Raw genomic sequence first — 24225 nt, 5'->3', positions numbered from 1 at the left:
TAATAGGTGGATGGCAAATGGGAAAAGCAGAGCAGATGAGGTAGCGGCTCTGGATTCGGGGGGAGGGGAGCACTTCTGGGAAGTGAGGATCCTAAGAAAGTGAAGCCAGGAGCAAGTCTCATCCGCAAGGTGTTCGGTTTCCTGGCCACGCGCATCCGAACGTTGCAAGAATTCAGTGGGTTTTTTTCTTGAAAAAGCGGAGAGGCTAACGGAAGCGGGCCCCACGGGTCTGGGCCAAGCGCCACACTTTTGCGTCTTTAAGAGCGCGCGCTATCTTTAGCCCCGTGTCCTTAGCTCAAGTGACCCAGCCTCTTGGCTGCTTCCTGGGTTACTCCTCAGAGGGCGTTTTGCACGGTCTGTCCAGCGAGACTGCGGGAAGGGACAACAGCGTTAGGCACGCGGTGTTGGAGCTGCGACCCGTGCAGCCGTGTGCTGGGCAGACCCGCGGAGCTCAGTCACGCGCTCCGCTCCGAGTCACTTTTTATAGTGACTGATATTTCAGACTTTTTTTTTTCATGCGTGTGTGTAGTCGGGTTATTATTAGACTTAACGCCCCTATTAACACTTAATTTACTCAGTAAAAAACGTGCGATTCGGGCCTGAGTGAGTCTAGGCGGATTTGAAGTGTTCAGTTCCTTTGAGTCAAAACAACCAACCCACAATTATGATCGGCTTTTGTGGGGGCTACATTTCGTAATATTTTTCCAGAATCGTGTGGAAAAATTACTCCGTCAAACCGTGTAAAGTACGGTAAACGTTTTATTAAAAGGGGAAACAGCTCTGCTCTGTTTTGCAGAACCGTTTGTGGAAAACCCACCGTGCTTGAGAGCTTTGCCAGTAAAAACTTTAGGTTCTTCTCGTCCCAGCTAAGGGGTGCCGTGTTTTGCATGCTGCATCCGGCCGGAGCATTTTCCCGTAACCGCTCGTGGTTACGTCAGCAATGCGGAGAAGAACGGAGCACCAGCCGGTGATCACGGGTGAGCTCTGTGGAGACGCTTCAGACGTTCCCGGCCTTCCGTAGCTCTGCGCGGAAGTGCCACCTGCTGTGATTGGGTGAAGGGGGAATGCCCCCATGTTCCCATCATTTGCCCACAAGTGCAGAGCAGAAATGCCTCCCAGGTTGCACGAGGCTGCATGGGCATGAAGCAGTGATTTATTTGTGTTTTAAGAGAAAAGGGCCTTTTCCCCAGATAAGCGGCCCAGGCGACGCGCGCAGCTCGCCACATCCGGATGTTGGGGCACGAGTCCAAACCGACTCGTCCGGACTGTTCCCAGCACGACTCGCGTTCCCGCGCTCTGACCGTGACCGGACAGCTTTGATGCTTACTCTCGCGGATGGAGAAAACCGACAAACAGCCATGTCTCCGCTGACTGATTACGGATGATCCAGTTTAGCTAAAGACATCCAGGGTAGTGTCAAGTCAAACGTTCGCGTACTAGCTTTATCTCTGACAAATTAGAGTGCGTGGTTTGTTAGCTTTTTTGTGTGTATACCATGATATATGATGTAGTGTTGCTTTTGTGCCTCGTGCCATGTTATTTCATAAAGTCAATTTCACAAAGTGACTACTTGTGTATAAAACGCCACAGTTTATCAGGGAGGTAAAAAATGCTTCGATTGTATTTTTTATATATATATATATATATATATATATATATATATATATATATATATATATATATATATATATATATATAGAGTGTTATTCATAAAATTGTATTATTGTAATTTTGTTAGCTCGATGTGACGCCAGGTTGCTGATTTTCTTCGTTTCTCCGGTTCCAGTACGAGCAGCGCGTGATGATACTGAAGCATCCCGTCTGACTCCTGCTAGCGGCGGACGTGCAGCTGGGACTTTCTGTTGATTTGGCAACCTGTCCGCCGAGCCGCTCGGTTTTGCCTGCGTGACTGCTTGGTGTCGCACCGGCTCTGATCGGAAGCTTTATGGAGTATGTAACGTTTTGGCCGCGGCGCGTGGAGGGTGTACGGGGGACGGCTGTTCCTCCAGCCAGGCAGGAAGTGGCCCCTGGCTTCCGCCGGCTATATTGGTCTTATCCGTTGTTATATTAGTTGGGCGTGTGGCTAAAGTTAGCGTGCTGGTCTCTGGAGGGGATGGTGGGTTCTCTGTGGCTCTGACCCTCTGAGTTACCTCGCCTCCACAGCCTGCACCAAACCCAGGCCTCTGGCTTCTAGCTGTGTTTTTTTTTTTTTTTTTTTTTTTAATTTAGGCTGGAGAGATGTGGTGGGAGAATTCACGAGGACTCAGTTGTCTTCTTTTCATGTCCACGTGAAGGACAGCGAGACGTGTGTGATGACACGGACGTTTCGTCTGAGCAGGCACGTGTCAGATAATCGGTGTCCATGGAGACGTAGCATGGCTTGTTGCCCTAGTGATCCCAGGGAGTTCCTACTCTGCGCACACTTCCTTTGTGCTGCCTTTTCAGCTGGTTGCCAAGGTATTAAGAATCCTTGCAAAGTTTCCAGAGCAGTAGTAGCTCATCTCCGTTGGCCTTCTAACACCCACCTGTGGTTTAGAATGTTGTAGGTGTTCTAGAACGACTGTCTGTTCTAGAACATTCTTCTGTGTTCTAGAACATTTGTATGTATTCTTGGGGTTTACTGGTGCTGTTTGGAATATTTTAACTCTTGTCCTCAGAAATCTGCAACCAATTAACCAAACAGTTTTGGACGAATCAAAGCTAATGTGGGTTGTTTTGTTTTTTTTGTTTTTTTGTTTTTTTCAGTTTAGCATGTCGATCAAAATTTGAATTGTACAAAGGATCTCGTGTTTGCCATGTTCTCCCAGACTTTATCAATAAAGACATGTTACCAAACAGTAAAAAAAAAAAAACAGCACCGAACATGACAGCAGACCACGTCTGGTCAGCGCGAAATGCCAAAGCACTGAGTGCTGTACATGCCAACTATGTGACTTGTTTACAAAGTGATTCCAGTGTTGTTGTATGTAAACACTGGGTCAGAGCTGGAGGGTTGGGGCCAGGGACTAGCTGGCTACCTCCTCACCACAGAGCGAGTGTTGAAACTGGAGGAGTATGTGATCTGTGAGTTCACAACACCTCCTGTGGTGACTCGTTCAGATTCTCCTTGGTGCCGATGGATCGTGAAGGTTTCACGGCTGGGTGTTCTCTCATTACCACTACCACCATCAGAACTTCACTTTAAATGTCAGAAGGCTTATGTAATAGTGCACTAGGAGTCACAAGGTTGCTGGCAGTTAAATCCCTTTCTATTGCTTAATAACAATTTAGCAATAGCAGTTGAAAGTTGTAAATTATCATTCCAGAGTCCAGCTCCTGTTCCGTCCTGCTGAATGAATTCTGCCTTCCCACAGGTTTCAGATCTTTGTGTGTCAGCGTGAGTGTCATGTGTTTCCACACACATTCCCTTAGAACCCCTCCTGTCTAAAATAAGTAACCTTATAGCCACCGTCCCGTTTAACACACCTGGGGGTGTGTGGGTGGGTCTAGGACATTCTGGATGGGTCTGGGGGGGTGTGGATGTGTAAGTATCTGTTTTTCGTTGTTGTTGTTGTTGTTGTTGTTGTTGTTAAAACCAGTTTGTTCCACACACAGGCACACTTGGGTCACGATCGTCCCAAGAATGGGCTTTTCTTCTTCGGACAGGTAAAGGAGATGGGCAGCGTAACCTCTGCTCTGCCGGGCTGCTCACCTTGCTGTGTGGCTTGTAGAATGCGTCTGGAGGCTTGTGTATTAGAGGCCCACGCTGTGATTGGCCCACACCCAGACACTGTCCGCCCCCTCATCTGTCCTGCCCTTCCTCATTGGGATGATCTTAAACTGGATATCTCTCTCTCTCTCTCTCTCTCTCTCTCTCTCTCTCTCTCTCTCTCTTTCTGCTTACACACATTATCATGTTGTTCACGCAGGTGTGTTGTTCCTTCTCATGTCTGTGGTTCTCTGCTCTGGGTCCTTCTGGAGTTCCAGTGCTGTTCCTCCATAACCTGCTACTGACCCGACACCTCATGCACTAATATCAAACACCTAACTCTCTCTCTCTCTCTCTCTCTCTCTTTCTGTGTCTTCTCTCTCTCTCTCTCTCTCTCTCTCAGACCAGAGATGACTTTCTGGGGCAGGTGGATGTACCTCTCAGTCATTTGCCGGTAAGCTTGCTGTGCCCGTTTGAAAGTGTATCAGAGGCTGCTGATTGATTATATATCTGTGTGTGATTGTGAACGTGTGCGTGCATGCGCGCGCACGTCCCATGCAGTTGGCTCTTGCAGTTGTAACAGAATTGCCCTGGTGAGCCTCTCTCTCTCTCTCTCTCTCTCTCTCTCTCTCTCTCTCTCTCTCTCTGTGTGTGGGGTGGGAGAGCGTTTAACATGTCAACATGTGGGCAGGATTCACAGGGTTGTCCCTGCAGGTAACGGAAAAACGCACTACACTGGCAATGCCTTCTGGGTAGTCCGGCTTGTTCATGACTACAGTGGTGAAGTGGTCATGTTCAAGCACACACACACGGAATGTTTCAGCAGAGCTAAGCAAAAGTTTGCATAATACCAACTTGTTTTTCTTTTACGTTTTCCAAAAGGTTTGCAAAACCGATGTTAAGCTTCCTAATTGGGGTATAAACACACACACGATACCGCGCCTGTTTATGCCATCAGAGACATTCTGGTTTATTTTTTCTGGTCCACAGCAGAATGATTAATCCCCTTCAAGAAGATTTTCTTCAGATTTGAGTGCAATTAATATATTTGAAGATAGAATCCAGGAACTGGAATGACATGAAACACCCTTAGTCATTCAGAGGAATAATAACTTTAGCCAAATTTTTCGAGCTGTTCCAGGACTTGCTGTGAACTGTAAGGTGTAATTTAACACTAGGAAGTCTAGATGGAGATACTGTGTTCAGTGTTAAATATCACTGGCTTGTTTCTCTGTAGCTGTAGCCGTGCTTGTCTGTAAATCTGTGCAGTCACAGTTCCATGTGGATTAGACACCTGCTTTTCCTCTTTATTTATGGGTCATTTTCAGATTATTTATGGTTCCAATAAAATATCCATTAGCAACTGCTGCACTTCGGAGGGCCTCATGCATAAAAGCATTTAAAAATATTTCACACAGTTACATAAAATATTAGATTGCACAGTATTTTAATCTTAATGCGACTGAGTGTTTGCTGCAAAGCCTGGAATTGGCCTGTGTTCTTTAAAAACTGATTATGAACTAAAAGTAAAATAATAAGACACTCAAATAAAATGTGTCTTGCTGAACGCTGGCGTTGTCCTCTGGTAAAAACATCAGTCTGGGGAGTGTGAGAGACCCAGATCAACTCCTCTACCCACATTACCAGCCAGATAATTAAAAGATAGTGAAGTTTAATTCTAGAGAACAAACAGTGTTAAAGGTAAAAAGCATTAATTAATAACACAGATGGCTTCAAACATGAACATAGTAGTATAATTATCAGCTGGGTTTTTTTGCACTCATGACCACGGTTTAAATTCAGTTGGTGTTAGACGCTGTACTTATGTTAAGATTTATTTATTTTTTTAATGTTTTTAACATAACTGTTTAGATGTCAATGAGTTCTCCATGATGGTTTGGTTGAAAATTAAAATATTGCCAAACTGGTCTGCTGATGCTTTCATGATCCACCTCACATGATCCAGGGAGGAGGTCATGTGTAGCAAGCTCACATGTTCCAGGAAGGCGGAGACAATCTTTTCTACTGTATGAACGTGTTAACTAACCCAGATGGGAATATTTGTGCTAAGGGGATGTTTACAGGAAGGTTAAGCCATTGAAGATGTGCAGAAAAACCTATGTGCTTATCTGCTAAAAATCACTAGATCACAATACAATTATTTCAGTGTTTGATGATATCATTTATTGGAGCAAGGCTACTTGGCGCCCCTCCCCATGTTTATGGTCTCCGGCCCAAAGTTGCTGATGGCGTGGGTTCCTCTGGAGTCTGTACTGACTCCCTCTTCACTGTGGCTTTTGCCGCAACCTGTAGCCTGCATGGAATCTGGAACAGGAGACGGGGTTACGTAGAGCCAAGGCGCCTCCGCCCCTAACCCCGCCCTGCCCGTCCACACCGTGCTGTATAAGTTCCTGACCCGTCACTTATAGGCACACGGTGCAACAGAGCTTGTTTACTTTGGGTGTTGTGTTTATTATCAGACAGAAGACCCCACGATGGAACGCCCGTATACGTTTAAGGACTTCCTCCTCCGGCCTCGAAGGTTAGTGGCTCTGCATGTACGCACGCACACACACACACACACATACATCAGATTGAGTTACTGTTTCATACTATCTCCCTCATGGACTAGTATCAAGTGATTTTTTAAAAAATCTAACTTAGCAACTAAAGGGTTGTTTCTGCTTGCTGATGTGAGCACAGAGGTTGTTTACATGTGAGTGTGTATTGCTGAGGGGAAGGAGAGGTGACCTGAGGTGACCAGAGGCAGAGACCCTAGCAGTCAGATGAGCAGGCGAGCGTGAGTAAGAGCTGTTGGGTGAGCCTGAGTGCACCGGTGTAGACACTGCCGTAACTTCTGGAGGACGCGCACGGGTGAGGGAGAGCAAGGTGAGCAACCTGCTGACAGGTTACCGCCCTGCGGAGCAGAGAAGACGATGCGATGAGGCGGTGATGAGTGTGTGATGGCGTGGGGGTTCACACACAGTCAGGGATGCCTCAAGCACCTTTAGTTTTGTCATCTGGTAAACCCCTGCGCCATTTGGTTAGTAAACCCCTGCGCGTTTGGGTGGTAAACCCCTGCGCGGTGTTCTAGACCGGTCACGTTCATGAAGAAGAAGGCCGTTAATGAATGAACATCCACTTGATGTTATTTACTTGAGTTAATATCTAACAGGGAAGTGCAGTTTAATCGGGCTGCGTGGGGCAGTGTCTGTAAAGGGTGAATGTGGCCCTGAACTGCAGGACAGGCTGCTGCTGTGTCCTATTTGGACATTACTGTCATCATCTTGCTTCAGGAAGTCAGAAATGTTCACACAGAAGGGCTGACGCTAGAGAAACAGCCAGCTGAGTGCATTTTCAACACTTTATTCCTTGTGATCAGGTAGAGGTTATTTAATCCGGCTGTCTTTGCTCAGTGTCACGATTGTGTTTGCGGTTAGCTCACAAGTCTGTCAAGTAGGAGCTGGTGCAGACCTGCAGTGGACTTTTATTATATTGGTATGTTTTTCATTCTGCCTGTGTTCATTTGATAGATCTATAAATGGATGGATGGAGAAGCATACAGATAGTACAGAAGATACGGGTCAATACACATATACATATAAATATATACATTTGTGTAATACATTTGATTTTTAGAATACAGTTTAAACATCTGCTGTGTTCACAGTATACAGTGTACCATATTGTGCAATAGTAAGTATCTAAATGTATCTAAAAATATACATGATTAGTGTGTGCAGTGGTCCAACGTGTGCAGTGCAGTGGTCCAACGTGTGCAGTGGTCCAACGTGTGCAGTACTATGCAGTGGTCTGGCGTGTGAAGTCCTGTGCTGTGCAGTGCAGTGGTCCAGCGTGTGCGGTACCAGTGTGTGCAATACTATGCATTGGTCCGGCGTGTGCGGTCCTGTGCAGCACTGTGCAGTGATCCAGTGTGTGCAGTACTGTGCTGTGGTCCAATGTGTGCGGTATAGTCAGTAATGTAAAGTTCAGAGTAATAGATGTTGGAAATAAGATGGACCTGAACATTCTGGTTCTGGCACAGATAGTCTAGTATCTCCTCCTGGATGGCAGGAAGTTCTGCAGTGTGTGGCTGGGCTGGAGTCCCAGGTGACATTCCTTATAGATGTGCCCACCTAAGAACTTGAACCTGGTGAGACTCTCTACCTACTGGCCCCACTGTGCTAGATGTGGTGAACAGGGAGGAGTTCAGAGGACTCGGCGCACAGCCTTGCGGGACTCCACGGTTCAGAGTGAGGCTAGAGGTCACGTGACTGCACCAGTCTCACAGACTGGGGGTTTGTTTGTCGGAAAGACCCACTTGGACGTAAGGGTGCTGATTTGCAGGTCACTGAGCACGGTGACCACGGTGCCTGGGTTGGAATGGAGATGGAGCTAAAGTCTATGAACAACATCTGGGTTATCCAGGTGGGTGAGGGCATGATGTGAGGTAGAGGCTTTGACGTGCTGGACAGAGCTGACGTAAACATATGAGCTGATACGGCTCATCACAGCAGGGGCCCACATGTCTTGTCTGAGGAGAAGGGTCTCCAGTCAGCGTTATGTCCTTAGGGGGAGAGAGTACCTTCGTAGCCACGCAAAGGATCAAAGGTAGGTGGGGTGGGGGGGCAGTCTTTTATGGCCCCTGCACTGTTTGTGAACATGTGAAGCGTTCTCTCCTCTGGTGGCGCAGGAGACATTCTGGTGGAATTTTATCTGCACAGTTTGCAAATTTGAGTGGTTTTTGAAGTTCCCCGCCAAAATAAAAGCTCCATCCAGGTTTCTTTCTTGCAGATTGCGGCATCTAGCTCTTCCACAGCTAGCTTGATGTTAGTGTCAGGAGAGCTGAGCACTCACTTGGAAAATGAACAGTTTATGTAACCAGTCGTCATAAACTCCAGAACGGGAAAAGCACTGCTGTTCAGTTCCGTGGTGTGGCTGGATAAGTGAACAGGCCTCACCCCTCTGCTCTACCCAGACTGCTTTGCCACCGTGTCCGCAGAGATCGGAACACGCAGTTCTCATCCAGCTCCACCCTGCTGCTGGCGTTGTGCAGCCGCACCTCTCTCTCACTGTCGCACTCCGTCTCTCTCAGCGTTCTGGGTCGGAATCCAGACTCGCGGCTCGTCCGTTTTTGTCCGCTGGTGAGGTGAATGCTGGGATATGGTGATGGTCGCATGTTTTTAGCCTCGCTGTCCCCGTGCCTACATCAGCTCTGCTCATCCAGGCATCCACCAAGTTCTGCGTGTGTCCCCAGGCTACTGCACACGCCAAAATCAGGCAGGATCTGCAGGTTATACGAGACGCTCACCAGGCAGTCGAGAATTTAAAACCCCCCCGAAAAGCAGTAATAATTACTAAAGAGAGAGAGAAACTCTGGAGAGACATGGAGCCTCACACTCTCCCCCCCAAATGGTTTTCCTTATGTCATTACCTTCATGTGTGCGCGTGCATCCTGCAGTCATAAGTCCCGGGTCAAAGGCTACCTGCGGCTAAAGATGGCCTACCTACCTAAGAACGGCGGCCAGGAGGAGGACACGTCTGAGATGAGGGAGGATCTGGAGGTGAGTGCTCCCTGCTCCTTCCCTCTCTTTCTCTCCACTCCCTCGATCTGTGCTCTATCTATCTCTATCCGTCTTCTCTTTCTTCTCTCTTACTCTCCCAAAACCAGCATGTTAAATGCCACGTTTTCCCCTGGATCTGTCTGTTTTGATGGTTTCAGACAGCTGAACTCACAGGTCAGGAGGGGGTCTCCTCACTCTACTGATGCATCTGTAGCTCTCGTTAGCATCTTGCTCTCTTTCAGCCTCTTTCCTATTGAACTTTAATTTGGTTCAATTTAATTTAAATCAGTTGCAGAATCACAGAAGCAGAAAGGGAAAGAGAATTACAAAACCAACCCCAGTGTTAAATGGTGTGTCCGCGTGTGTGCCTAGTGCACTGTTCCCTCCTCTTTGATCGAGGCGAGGCAGGTTATTACGGTGATCTGGTTAGGTGTTGCGTCACCACCCTGTCCTGCCGTTGTTTCGTTGCCTTGTAGGAAGTCTCTCCGACTTACTGCCTTAGGAGTAACGTATTCCAGGGTGACACTCTCTGCCTGAAAGTATGTGACAGTTAGCCAATCTGGCTTGCTTTCCTTCTCTTGCTCTCATTCTTTCTCAACCTGTCATTTGTTCTTTTTCTTTCTTACGTTGTCTTTCAATTCTGTCACTCTTTCTCTGTGGTTTACACTTTTATCATCTCTCCCTCCCCCTCTCTCAGGGTTGGGAGGTGACGGACAGCCCTGACCACGGCTCCCACAGACCCCAGCAGCTGCTGCCTCCGTTACCTCCGGGTTGGGAGGAGAAGGTTGACAACCTGGGACGCACCTACTACGTCAACCACAACAACCGCACCACCCAGTGGAAACGGCCCAGCACCGTGTAGGTTCTCCCTGCTCTACTCCTCCTTAGCCTGCGTCTTCCTCCTTCTTTCCCACCAACCCTGAGTGTGCAGATGCCCAGACTGTCCCTGGAGGTTCACACCGCCCCACGCCAGCGTGCCTGACCCTGCCAAGCCAGGCGGGACGAAGCGTGTGGGTGTCAGGTGAACTCAGGAGGGAGGTTCATCTCCACCAGCTGGTTTGAGCACGCGTGTGCTCACTCGCACCTCACACATTTTGTGCTGTTGGATCCTAAGTCAGTTGGATCAGATTTGACTGGTTCATATTTAGCAGTGAGATGCCTGGTTGTTGTAGCTAGTGCTGTACTGACTGTAGTGACGCGGTACGGAGGCTGTACTGACTGTAGTGACGCGGTATGGGGGCTGTAGTGATGCGGTACGGGGGCTGTACTGACTGTAGTGACGCGGTACGGGGGCTGTACTGACTAGTGACGTGGTTCCGGGGGCTGTAGTGACGCGGTACGGGGGCTGTACTGGCTGTAGTGACGCGGTACGGAGGCTGTACTGACTGTAGTGACGCGGTATGGGGGCTGTAGTGATGCGGTACGGGGGCTGTACTGACTGTAGTGACGCGGTACGGGGGCTGTACTGACTAGTGACGTGGTTCCGGGGGCTGTAGTGACGCGGTACGGGGGCTGTACTGGCTGTAGTGACGCGGTTCCGGGGCTGTACTGACTGTAGTGACGCGATACGGGGGCTATAGTGACGCGTTACGGGGGCTGTACTGACTGTAGTGACGCGGTTCTGGGGCTGTAGTGACGCGGTTCCGGGGCTGTACTGACTGTAGTGACGCGGTTCCGGGGGCTGTAGTGACGCGGTATGGGGGCTGTACTGACTGTAGTGACGCGGTACTGGGGGCTGTAGTGACGCGGTATGGGGGCTGTAGTGACGCGGTATGGGGGCTGTAGTGACTGTAGTGACGCGGTTCCGGGGCTGTACTGACTGTAGTGACGCGGTTCCGGGGCTGTACTGACTGTAGTGACGCGGTTCCGGGGCTGTACTGACTGTAGTGACGCGGTTCCGGGGCTGTACTGACTGTAGTGACGCGGTTCCGGGGCTGTAGTGACGCGGTTCCGGGGCTGTACTGACTGTAGTGACGCGATACGAGGGCTGTAGTGACGCGGTACGGGGGCTGTAGTGACGCGGTACGGGGGCTGTACTGACTGTAGTGACGCGGTTCCGGGGCTGTACTGACTGCAGTGACGCGATACGGGGGCTGTAGTGACGCGATACGGGGGCTGTAGTGACGCGATACGGGGGCTGTAGTGACGCGATACGGGGGCTGTAGTGACGCGATACGCGGGCTGTACTGACTGTAGTGATGCGGTTACGGTGTTTTCTCTCTCAGGGACGTAGTCTCCGAGACGGACAATGATACGCAGCTCAGACAAATCAACCAGGAGGCTCACAGGGTGTTCCGCTCCCGCCGCCATATCAGCGAAGACCTCGAGAGTGAACACCTTGACCCTCGTGACCTTGACGACGTGAGTCTGACCTTTGACCTTTTGGTATCAGAGCATTGAGAAGAGGTTTCTGTAATCTTATGCAGATTTCCTGTTTACATTTAAAAAAAATGTTTATATAAATATTACAATTTAATTTTCAGTTGTATAGAGTTGTTGTTGGCATGGTCGTTAGTAATAAATAGGGTTTTTTTTAAACATTGTTCTTCTATTCGTGCCTCTCAGTCATGGGACCCAATCAGTGAAGAGGACCCGACCCTAATGGGCGAAGCCTTGCCTGGCCATGCCTCCACAACACCTATGCCCCAGTACGGCACTCCGGAGTTCTCTGACGAGGTCAACCTGCGACTTTCTCTGACTCCCGACTCCAATGGAGAACTTCCTGGACCCAGCTCCACCGGGGTGAGACACCACACAGCGTTGTGGGTAGAAGTGGAGCAACAAGTTAATCGATGGAGACATTTGTACTTTTAGGATTTGGAGCAAATTGGTCATATACACACACCGATCAGCCCCAGTACTAAAACCACAGAATACTGGTGAAGTGAATATTGATTATCTCGTTACCATGGCACCTGTCCAGGGCTGGGATGTGTTAGACAGCAGGTGAAGAGTCAGTTCTCAAAGCACGAGGAATATCCATGGGTGAGGATCTGGGAGACTGAGATGAACCAAACTGTGATGGCTGGACCACTGGGTCAGAGTGTCTCCACGAGGGCAGGTTACAGAAAACGTTCATACCGGCCCTGGTGGAAAGGGTCAGAGCACACTGTTCATCCAGCGTGCTGTGTGTGGGGCCGTGTAGCCAAAGACTGGTCAGTGTCCATGTTGACCCCTGTCCACAAAACGCCTACAGTGGGCATGGCAGCGTCAGAACTAGACCGTTTGGGTGGGTGGGTGTGTGATGTATGGCGTGACGTGGTATAGGACTACCCTGTGTTTTGTTATATTTGTGGCGAATTCCATGATTGATCCTAAACACCCACGTCACGTTCATGTAGAATATGTGGTGAGGACATTTATGAAGGAGGGGAGGGGAGGAACCGAGAGGGGGCGGTTGGCAGGCTGACACGATGGACCCAGAAGCTTCTCCTCACACAACCATCACTTAACAAACCGGGGTCTTTTCTCTGCTCTTTCAGTCTGCTTTCAGCTGTCTTGCTTTTATTTGTCTCTTACTCTCAATCTCTCAATTTTCTCTCTTTGCCATCAGTCTATTTCCATCCTCCCATTCTCTCTCTCTCATGACATGACTAATAATGCAGTGCCGTACAAAAGCTCTAAATGTCTCATGCGCTCTCTCTCCCTCCCTCCATCCCCCCCTTCTCTCTCTCTCTCTCCTTCCCTCCATCCCTCTCTCTCTCTCTCTCTCTCTCTCTCTCTCTCTCTCTCCCCCCCCTCCACAGTCTCTCCTCTCCTCCAGGCTGCGTTCCTCCAGTATGACTGATGGTGTAAGTGAGCCGGCTCAGGCCCCTCCCCCTATGGTATGTCCCTTTCCTCTTCCTCTTCCTCACTTCCTTCACTCATCTCTGCATGTTGTGATTTGCTCTCACACACACACACACACACACACACACACACACACACTGCCTCCCTTCTTTCCCACCCGGGACGAGTCAAGGCAAGACAATTAATTTGACCATCGTTTGGACATGAGTGTGTGTGTGTGTGTGTGTGTGTGTGCTGTAATGACAGGAAGTCTGGTCATTGCATCAGTCTGAGTGCGAGGGCCCAGGATGGCTCGGGCGGGCGGGCGGGGTGGTGAGGTGGAGGGGCAGTTAGTCAACAGGCTTCAGCTCTGGAGCTCGGGCCATCAGCCCAGAAACGCAGTGATGGAAGCTCAAACAGTAACAGCTGAGTTCCTGCCCAGTGAACCGTTTCCCGTGGTAACCAGAGCACTGATCTCTACTGTCCGATCCCGCCGGTAAGAGGGAGACCTGCTGCTGGACTCTGATTACAGAGATCTCTCATCGAGTCTGAATTACCTGCGGCGCTGCAGCTCTGTGCCGTACCACAACCGTAGGAACTGGTGTGAGGGGTTTGTGGTTGAGCTCCTCTCAGACATCAGCCCGCTCAAGATGAATGAAGTATGGGAGCTTCTTAGACTACACCCTCAGGTCAATACGGGGAATCAGTGGATATCTTACAGGAAGTAGGTGTTCCCTGTGTGGTCATACAGGAAGTAGCTCATTTGTTTGTTGTTATCTGGCATGACATCCCTGCTTGTTTCTGTGTTTGGGGTCTTTTAAAGGAGTCAACAAACTCTTTTTGATTGTCTTAACGGTTTTAGTCCATACTGCCTTTATCACACTGACAATTTATGCACCGTTAGCAAATAACTGATGAGAATTTTAAATATATACCTAATTTAATCCCCTGCAATTAGTAAACTAAGACCTGTATTCATCTGTAACTGCGGCTCAGTGGATGCATGCGTGCTGTGGCTGTGGTTTTTCTCATTATGGTATTTATTGTGGTGTTTATCAATATTGTGTTTGTCATTATCATGGTGTTTGTGATGTTTATCATTATTGTGGTCGTTATGATTACTGCACCTTGTTCACTACCACACACGTTCAGCGCCAGCTGTCAGCGTACTTGCTGCCTCTGAGTTTGTGTTGCGCTTCGTGGCGTTTGGTTCCGTCTTTTCCTGGCCGCTGTTGTGGAGAGGCGAGGCCGGTTTGTTCCTGAGTGGAGAATCACGCTGTAGCTCTGCGCCCAGCAACACGTGGTGTGTTTGAGAGGTGGAGTGAAGGCGCACAGACCGGCTGAGGTAGTGGGTGGGGGCGGTGGGGTTGGGACACCTCTCCGCCTCCCTGACAGCTCACCTGTGCTTTGGCAAGTCTGACTTCGTCTGGAGTCGTGTGAAAACTCGCTGCTGCTCTGTTCTGCTTTTCCCAAAAGGAAGAAATCTGATAAAAGCCTTTTTCCTCGCAAGCCGACTTGCCTACAGTGGATAATTTGAAGCGTGTAGTCAGCACTGTTGGGATCAGGACAAGCCGTTATTCCCGGCGTTTCCCACCCGCGAGCCCTGGAGCTCCAGAGCGTAGTTCTGCATGTTCCTTTGTTCCATCGGGAGGTGAGTGGAGGTCTGTGCATTGCTTGCTGAGGGAGGACTCACTGATGGTGCAGCTTCTGTGAAAAACCGGGTAGCTGTTGTCCTTCTCATTACTCACAACCTCACTTTTTCTACACTTGTTGTTGTTGTTGTTAGCCCTGCCCCCACACCACTCTCCCTTGTTTATTTACTGTTTACTGTATTTACTGTTTTCCCACTATCTGATGCAAGTGTGCACACATCCGGCTGCAGCGTGTGTTGTGCGCACACAATCGGTGTGGGCAGCTGTGGGAACTCTTCCACGTTGTGGATGATCAAAGCCACTCCTGGACAGAAACCCTGAGCTCTGCAGCGTAGCTGAAGTAGGCCAGTGTGTCATCTGCAACAGAACAGCCTGTAGCGATGAACGTTTGCTCTGTGGCTTAAGAACACACACGTACACACACACATACACGTGGGCGTGCATGCATGTAACCCAGTTCCAGTTTGGAGAAATCGTTGCCATTTGATGTCCTTCATGCGATCTGATAGGTCATTGTGTGTTGTCTTGTTTACGTTTGCTGTACCTAGTAACCAGACCTCGTTTGATATAACTACCATAATGCAACACTAACGAACCTTTCTCATGTCACTAACCCAATAACAGCTAGGTGTTCTGGTGCCACCCCTGGGACTCGCTGTTCATGTTAAGTCTACAATCAAGTCTAATCATTTGTAGCAGATGAATTGTAGATCAGAGCAGTTTTATTTTGTTTGTATTTCCCCTGTGCTGATTCCCCAAACCTCCTCATCTTTCTGCAGTCTCCACCCAATCACCTCCACCGGCAAAAACACCTCCCCCCAATACCAACTCAATCACAAACTCACCTTTATCTTGCTTCAACACTCAGAAATCCCTGCTGATCTTTCTCAGTGTGCAGCCTTTTGCCCTGCCCCAAGCCCCTCCCCTCATCCCCAGGGCCACGCCCCCTCCCCTTCCGATTGGTCCGCTAGTAACCCAGCTGTTGTTTGCCAGCAGAGCTCCCACTCGAGAAGATCACGGGCACAAACGGTCACTGGCGTAGAGGAGTCCATGGTAATGTCCGCGTCAGACGCTCCCTCTTTCTCTCTCTCTCTTTGGTGTTCTTTCATTTCTTTCTTTCTATTAAACTAGTTCCTTGGTGCTGTCATGGTAACGGGTGGGTGGGTGGGTGGGGGGGTGTGAGGGGTTGCTAGTCTGAAATTTACCTTCATCAGAATCTAATGTTTCATTACTTTCCTGTATGTTTGTTTCCCGTGCACTCCCCGGTTAGTGGTCCCACCAGGCCTCACTCCGGTGCCCCCCACACAGTGTCTGGGAGCACCCCTCCTGTGACACGTGTGTGCGTGTGCGTGTGTGTGGGGGGTACCCGCATGTGTATTGTGTGTAGTGTGTAGTGTGTAGTGTGTAGTGTATTGTGTGTAGTGTGTAGTGACGTGTGTGATGTGTTGCACTTTTTTGGTGTCGTGTTCAGATCATGGTTTGGGTTTTGTTTGAATGCTTCTTAGAAGACGGGACCAAGTTCCCCAGTCACGTCCTGAATGTCACACACTCATAACCATCCTGACCAGTCAAGCACCTCACTGGATTCCAGTTCCATGACACGGCTTTGGCCACACCCACCTCCTCCACCTGCCCATCATTGTTTGCCCCTGCCCCGCCCTCTTTAACGGCCTCTCTGTGCCCCTCTCCCTGCCCAGTCCCCCTCTGCAGTGTACGCTGCCACCACCCCAGGCCTGCCCCCCGGATGGGAAGAGAGGAAGGACACCAAGGGACGCACGTACTACGTCAACCACAACAACCGCAGCACCACCTGGACACGCCCCATTCTGCAGGTACCACCCACGCGCTCCACACACACCTGCTCTTTTTTTTCTCTCTCTCTCTCTCTAACACTCACTCATGATGATCTCTCACTCTTCCTGTTGTTCTGTCGCTTGTTCTCTCTCTCCCTCCCTTCTCGCTCTCTTGTTCTCTCACTTTCAAACCTCCCTGTCTGTGTCTAACCTGAGCCGCGCATGGACAGAACTGTTCGAGCGGACCAGTCCCTCCTCCCTGCTCAGAAAAGGCAGACAGAACGCAGCTGTCCTGTCCGTGGCAGGTCTCCGTCTGTGCTGCTAACCTGTCTCTCTTCTCCCAGCACACTGAAGACGGTGCCAGCTCATCCCCGGTAGCGTCCACGCCCTCCTCTGGTGCCCATCTGAGTGAACCCCAAATGAGGAGGCCTCGGAGTCTGAGTTCACCCACTGTTACTCTCTCCACCCCCCTAGAGGTGAGAGCACCACCTGCCCCGCAGTGTCTCTGTCCTGTGCCCTTTTCACCTCCCCTACCAGCTCCCTCCATCTATTCACCTCTCTGTCTCTGTCCTGCTGTTTCTCGTCCATCCTCACGGCTGTCTCGGTCACCTCCTGGTTAACCTCGCTTATCTACTCTGGCAGTTCTTATAAAGGGCCCTCAACCTTGTGGTGCTATCCTGTCTTATGCACTTTAGGCATGCACACACACATCAAGGGACCTTGGACACATTGAATCCATTTTTAGAGAAAGCTGCTACAATATTCCATAACATTTAAACAGATCATGTATCTCCTCCCTCGCTCGCTCTCATTCACTCACTCGTGCACGCGCTCTCTCTCTCTCTCTCTCTCTCTCTCTCTCACACACACACTCACACACACACACAGTCATGCTCGTCTCTCTACAATATTGTTCTCAGCCCCTTTCCCCGTCACTGATATCCACTTGCAGTGGAATAAAAACCATCCATTCATCCGCAGTCTCTGTGCTGTGTCTGTTTCTGGTGGCACTCTGCCTCCTGGCCTATGGGCCCAAAGCTCCCAAACACTCGCCATTGCCTAGTGCTTCATCTCTTATGTGGGCTGTGTGTGTGGCTCAAACATGGATTTAAGCTCTTTAAAGCTTTGCTCTACTTTTAACGTACGGTGGCTTCTTTCTGTAACCACGAAAATGGCCAAAACGACATCCCAGGTCCTAGACTGACAGCAGTGCTCTCAGAGACGTTCAGCAGCAACCCCTCACCCCAGAGCTTGTTCCTCCTCCCACAGCAGGTGACCCTGTACGAGACCTGGCCAGCCTTGCTTGCTGTGTGGGGTGATAACGCCATGATTTGGTAACGTGCAGTAGGGTTTAGTGGCATGAGGGAAAACCTCTTCTCTGCCTGAGAGGCTAGGAGCCACGTTCCTGCCCCCCATCCCAGCCCATTGTTATGCACACTGAGTCACCAAGTTGCATTTTATTTTATTTCATTACTTGTTACATTTTGTTATATTTTACTTTTTATTCTATATCAGTTTTGATCACTTTTATTTTATCAATGATTTTAACTGTTTTAACTTCTTACTGTATTCTTTGTTTTTCTGAACTTGCACAACACTGGTTGTCATGGTGATGGTTGTGTTTTTTCTGAAGTGCAAAAACACTGTAGGATCAGAAAACAGTATTTCACTGCAGCAGTTTTCCATGGTTGGCAGAACTAAGCCTGTCTGGTGGTCTGTGGACCTGGAGTTTATCAGGCCATGATGGTGTGCATGGTGACCGTAGGAAAGACCTGGACACTGGAGAGATGGAGGGGGCAGGATGAGCGAGAGAGAGAGAGCGCGAGAGAGAGAGAGCGAGAGAGTTGGGGTTAGCAAATGAGCAAAATGGAGAGAGGGAAGGGAGAGAAAAGAAAGTAAAAACGGAGAAGTGTGTGTGTGTGTGTGTGTGTGTGTCTGGTTAAGGTACTGGACTAGTAATCAGAATGTTGCCAGTTCAAGCCCCACTGCTGCCAGTGTCAGATAAATGGAAATGTGTTATTTATGCTTATGTACATGGTTAGGGTGTGTGTGTGTGTGTGGTTATTTACATGGTTAGGTTGTGTTTGTGGTTAGGGTTATTTACATGGTTAGGTTGTGTGTGTGTGTGTGTGTGTAGGGGGGTTAGGGTTATTTACATGGTTAAGGTGTGTGTGTGGTTAGGGTTATTTACATGGTTAGGTTGTGTGTGTGAGTGGGGTTAGGGTTATTTACATGGTTAGGTTGTGTGTGATTAGGGTTATTTACATGGGTAGATTGTATTTTTGGCAGTTATATGAATGCTTTTCCAGTACATCATTTATCCTATTCGTCTGCAGTTATCGGTCTGCTTCCTTTGCCAAAACATAACCCCTCCCACTTCCTGTTGCAGGGAGCCAATAATATGCCATCTCAGCGGGCAGTGAAGGACACAATGTCCAACCCACAGTCTCCACAGCCCTCCCCCTACAGCTCCCCCAAGTCCCAACACAAGCCGACGCAGAGCTTCCTGCCTCCTGGCTGGGAGATGAGGATTGCCCCCAACGGCAGACCCTTCTTCATTGATCACAACAGCAGGACTACCACCTGGGTAAGCGCGCCAGTCCCGCTCCTCGGAGACGGCTCTCAGAGGGCAGTGGTGTCTCAGTGGTTGAGGTACTGGACTGGTAATCAGAAGGTTGCCGGTTCAAATCCCACTGTTGGGACCCTTTACCCAGTTACTCAAGTTGTGTTCAGTCGTAATTGTAAGTCCCTTTGGATAAAAGCATCAGGTAAATGCTGTAAATGGTATTGGAAAGGAGCTAGTGTTGAAGTCCCTCTAAAGCTGAGGGAGAGAATGCTTACTAGTTTGGAGACAGCAATTGTCCCTTCTGTCCTTGGTCAGCGTGTTTGCGCTGCGATTGGTTGAGGACGAGGAGAGCGCTGTTCCCACGTGGATCAGCACACACCAGTGCAGCTCCTTCCCCAGAGTCTGTCTCAACCAAAAGATAGTATTGACTTCCCCATGCAGAAGAAAGCCACAGCACTTCACAGCAGCTTCAAGTCCTGGCTCTGGGTCATCTGTAGAAAGTTCTCCCACATTTATATGGATTCAGGAGGTTTTGAAGTAACTTTCTAAAGCCACTTGAAATATGAAAATGTGGGTGTGTGCTGGAGAAGTTTTTCTGTGTGTTTGAGTGTTGGTAGTCGATGGATTCAATGGCCAGTTAAATGCCGATTAATAATGTTTTTTTTTTAATTACCTGTGGATATTTAGTTGATGCTCTTTTTTATTTATTTAATTGAAACATTTTTTTTATTTAACATGTTTTTATTCAAAATAAGTGCCCTGCAGACAGTGGAGATCTACTTAAGCATACAAAAACAATGCATTTTTACAGAGATATGGTGCTACTTCCCAAAACTTGGCAAGCTTACACACACACCCACCCCTCTGTCTACACACCCAATTTCCAGAGGAACACTGTTAGGCACATTGGCAGACAGAGGCAGTGTGCCCCCCTGGTGTGTGTGGGTGTGTGTGGGTGTGTGTGGGTGTGTGTGGGTGTGTGTGGGTGGGTGTGGGTGTGTGGGTGTGGGTGTGTGGGTGTGGGTGTGTGGGTGGGTGGTACTGCGTGCCCACGTTCCCCTTACACAGAGCCCTTTGTTACATTGTGTTCCAGATAGATCGCATCTTTATCTGGAGCCTTGTCCAGTTTGCAGTCTTTATTTTAACATTATTAAAATGTATTTAATTAAATTGATATTCATATGTAGCTTTGAATTTTGATATATAATGCCAGATTTTCTGTGTTTAGCCGTATGATTTGTAATTTGACCACGGCAGAACAGAGGAGGGTATAGGTATACGAGATTTCTGAGACATTTCTGTGAAAATATGCGTGTTTTATGTAGTTTCTTGAGCTACGTGTGGTTTCCCACACAGGGCGCTCTGTTTTAAGACACACAATTGCCTCTCTGTCCAGGGACTGTGAGGAGGAGCAATGCATTATGGGATTTGAGCATTAATGGTATTTTTTGTTGAATAAGAATAAAGTCTTAGGGGGTCTTGAGATTCTGTCAATCTCTCTCTCTCTCTCTCTCTCTCTCTCTCTCTCTCTGTCTCTCTCTCGCTCTCTCTCTCCCCCTCCCCCCTCTCTCAGGAGGATCCACGGTTGAAGTACCCTGTTCACATGAGGACTAAAGTAGCTCTGGACCCTGGTGACCTCGGCCCTCTCCCTGTGAGTATGCAAAGAGAGCAGACACTGAATTACCCAGCATGCATGATGCTTTCTTCTGTACGTCTTTGGGGTTCCCATGGTGGGCATGTGCCAGCAATCTGTGTTTGCATGGTCATGAATGAAACGCCCCAGACCCCACAGGGACTGCTCACCGGCATGGAGCGCGAAAGAACAGCTCACTACTAATAGCACTGGCATGTGGTTTCTAAACTCGTTTTGTGTTGTGGGTGTGGGTGGGTGTTTAGCCATTATATGTGTGGATTATGTATAGAGGGGGAACCAGGGGAAACCTACACACACACACTTCTAGCCATCGTATTGCCTTTTAAATATGCCTGACTGGACTCTGTGTGGGCACGCGGTTAGTGGGTTGAGGTCCCTTCCTGTTGATGTTACGATAGACACCATGTTCAGGTCTGGTCAAGGAGAAGCTCAGCCGCCCCTTTATATCCCAGTCTGTGAGATTGTCCCAGACCCCCAAAGCTTGTGACTCTGCCTTTTGACTAAATGTGGTTCTTATTTCCTGATGAGTACTGTGGACGGTCACAGACAAGACTGTCATCTGAAACAACCCATCGCTATAAAGCTCCCTGATGGGCTGTTGGGCTGTCGGGATCTGCCTGAGGGGCTGTCGAGGTGTGCTGTGCATGACTGTATGCATATGAATGGTGTAGTTCATGCATGCCTGTATTAACACCCACGCCTGTATTAACATCCACGCCTACACACACACACACACCACCCCCTGCATTTTCACAGTTTGTGTGTAAATTAGACGGGGGCTCACATTCCTTTCAGCTTTTCTGTCAAATTGGGGTTCTGTGGGGGAACTCTTTATCTCTTCCCACAATCCCTTGCTTTCTGATCCATTCTGTTGCCTGTTACAAGCTCTTGTTTTTTTCCAAACATCCTTTTCTCACATTCATACTCTGTGCTGTGTGTGTGTGTGTGTGTGTGTGTGTGCGCGCGTGCAGTCTTCTCTTCACTCTCTTGCTGTGGCATGGGGATCTGGGCGTGCTCTTCGTTCTTTCTGGTAGAACCTTCCAGAGGAGGTCGGTCCCATCTCTGTTTGCTGGCCCCATCTTCCTCCTCCTCTCCCTCTGACATGGATGACATCAGAAGCCCCCTGTCGCGATCTCTCTGTCCTAATGCTTTCTGCGCCTGTGCCCTGTTCTTTGGCTGCTCTGGGGGCTGGTGTAGGGTGCCCACCGACCCCTGGGAGGCTGACTGGGGAGGGCGTTTGCTGGGTGTGGGGTCTTGGTTTGGTGTGTGTAAGGCCAGTCTCTACAAGTAGTAGTCTTACCCTCTATCCCACTTGAGGGTTTTGCATGCATTAGCGTGCGTGTGTGTGTGGAGGCTCCAGGTTGTGAGGGTGCGCGAGCGTGTGTGTGTGTGTGTGTGTGTGTGTGCACGTCCTGTACCAGGCGTGCAGGGTGACGCCCCTGTTTCTCTGCTGGAAACCTCCACTTCCTTTGTGGTTCTTTGTGGTTTTTTCTTGGGTTCTCTCTTTCTCACTCTTTCTTTCATCTGTTGCTTTTTCTATTTTATTACGTCTGCTTTTCCCACTCCAGCACTTTTGAAGGCTGTGTGTGTTTGTTTGCTTGCTGCTGGTTTGAGGATTAATCTCTCTAACCATTTCTGTTTCTCTGTCTCCCCCCTCTAGCCTGGGTGGGAAGAACGTGTCCATGCAGATGGAAGAACCTTCTACATTGACCACAGTAAGAACATATTTCCCATTGGCCACTACAAGCACTGATTCTAGACCAATCACCTGGTTCAGTGTTTAACACACAGCACAGAGTACACCCTGTTTCATCCCTAACACTAACCCTGACCCTGTTTCAGCCCTAACTCTGACCCTAACACTAACTCTGACCCTAACACTAACTCTGACCCTAACACTAACCCTGACCCTAACACTAACCCTGACCCTAACACTAACCCTGACCCTGTTTCAGCCCTAACACTAACCCTGACCCTGTTTCAGCCCTAACACTAACCCTGACACTAACCCTGACCCTAACCCTGACCCTGTTTCGGCCCTGACCCTAACACTAACCCTGACCCTGTTTCAGCCCTGACCCTGACCCTAACACTAACCCTGACCCTGTTTCAGCCCTGACCCTGACCCTAACACTAACCCTGACCCTAACACTAACCCTGACCCTGTTTCAGCCCTAACCCTGACCCTAACACTAACCCTGACCCTGTTTCAGCCCTAACACTAACCCTGACCCTGTTTCAGCCCTAACCCTGACCCTAACACTAACCCTGACCCTAACACTAACCCTGACCCTGTTTCAGCCCTAACACTAACCCTGACCCTAACACTAACCCTGACCCTGTTTCATCCCTAACACTAACCCTGACCCTGTTTCATCCCTAACACTAACCCTGACCCTGTTTCATCCCTAACACTAACTCTGACCCTGTTTCAGTCCTAACCCTAGCCCTAACACTAACCCTGACCCTGACCCTGTTTCAGCCCTAACACTAACCCTGACCCTGTTTCAGCCCTAACACTAACCCTAGATATATTAGTACATTTTCACTGTGACACCAAGTGCTCCTCAACAGTTTTCTATCTGTATTGAAACATGTCCCTCTCTCCCCCTCCCTCTCTCTGCAGACACCAGGAACACACAGTGGGAAGACCCTCGTTTACAGAGTCCTGCCATAACAGGCCCAGTGAGTCCTGTACCCGGTTTTAGACATGTGCGCACAGGAGGGGTAGTCTGGGGGCGTAGCTGCGCTATAGTAAAGATGTAGACGTAGTCAGGACTGCGCACACGTGCCCATTTCTAGCCCCGCCCTTTCTGTGGCGTTTCTTCTGTCCGCGTGTGTGCCGTAGCGTGAGTGATGACTCCTGTGTCCTCTGCTTCTACCCTGCAGGCGGTGCCCTACTCCAGAGAGTTCAAACAGAAGTACGACTACTTCAGAAAGAAGTTAAAGAAACCGGTACGATGCGCCACCGGCCTGTGGGGCGCAGTTCACGGTTCACATGCTCTGTTCTCAGCTTCAGCCATGTATTCTTTGTTAAAGTGACAGAGTTGGGAGATATTTAGAATTCAGTGTTAATTTGTTCCTCTCACTGCATAAATACACACACACTGCATAACCACGCATGGCATAAAAATACATGCTACTTAAACACACGCTGTGAGTGCATTGGATCTGTCTAACCGTGTTGTTGGGAGCTTGACTTCAGGAGAATAGAGCTTCCTCAGCTTTCTGTTGCTATTGGTGATAAAATTGTTTTAGTGATAAAGTTCTAATTATGTTGACGTGGATGTAACATTTCAAAAGGACACATTTACCATAAACAGGAAGTGAGGAGTATGTGGGAATGTGATATGACGGAAGCGGCTGCGTGAGGCCAGCACACTGCATCATGCCTCTCCGTGAGCTGACGCCCAGCTCGTGTTCTCCCAGGCGGACATTCCTAACCGGTTTGAGATGAAACTGCATCGTGCCAACATCTTTGAGGAGTCGTACCGGCGAATAATGTCCCTGAAGAGGCCAGATGTCCTGAAGGCCCGCCTC

At 49.2% G+C, this 24225-nt stretch overlaps 1 protein-coding gene across 8 annotated transcripts in view; it reads left to right on the top strand.

Annotated features, from left to right (window-relative positions):
* The window catches only part of nedd4l (NEDD4 like E3 ubiquitin protein ligase), a 60559-nt gene that overhangs the window by 31064 nt on the left and 5270 nt on the right, over positions 1-24225 (top strand). For 2 of the 8 annotated variants that reach the window (XM_035527655.1, XM_035527651.1), the window contains 17 exons: positions 3595-3645; positions 4092-4142; positions 6169-6230; positions 9150-9252; positions 9950-10110; positions 11478-11613; positions 11818-11994; positions 12999-13076; positions 15669-15725; positions 16370-16504; positions 16810-16941; positions 18855-19052; positions 20605-20682; positions 22346-22400; positions 23312-23370; positions 23575-23640; positions 24115-24225. The exon at positions 24115-24225 is cut by the window's right edge and continues 119 nt beyond it. In XM_035527655.1, coding sequence (XP_035383548.1) covers positions 3595-3645; positions 4092-4142; positions 6169-6230; positions 9150-9252; positions 9950-10110; positions 11478-11613; positions 11818-11994; positions 12999-13076; positions 15669-15725; positions 16370-16504; positions 16810-16941; positions 18855-19052; positions 20605-20682; positions 22346-22400; positions 23312-23370; positions 23575-23640; positions 24115-24225 — 1710 coding nt within the window. Of the gene's footprint in view, positions 1-373; positions 978-2236; positions 2339-3594; positions 3646-4091; positions 4143-6168; positions 6231-9149; positions 9253-9949; positions 10111-11477; positions 11614-11817; positions 11995-12998; positions 13077-15668; positions 15726-16369; positions 16505-16809; positions 16942-18854; positions 19053-20604; positions 20683-22345; positions 22401-23311; positions 23371-23574; positions 23641-24114 lie in introns of those variants that run through there. The other 6 variants (XM_035527656.1, XM_035527652.1, XM_035527657.1 and 3 more) reach the window with 5 other exon arrangements.

This window comes from Electrophorus electricus, chromosome 6 (assembly GCF_013358815.1).
Source record: "Electrophorus electricus isolate fEleEle1 chromosome 6, fEleEle1.pri, whole genome shotgun sequence".
NCBI lineage: Eukaryota > Metazoa > Chordata > Actinopteri > Gymnotiformes > Gymnotidae > Electrophorus > Electrophorus electricus.
The sequence above is the reverse complement of the archived record's forward strand: the minus strand, read 5'-3'. Positions and strand labels throughout refer to the sequence as shown.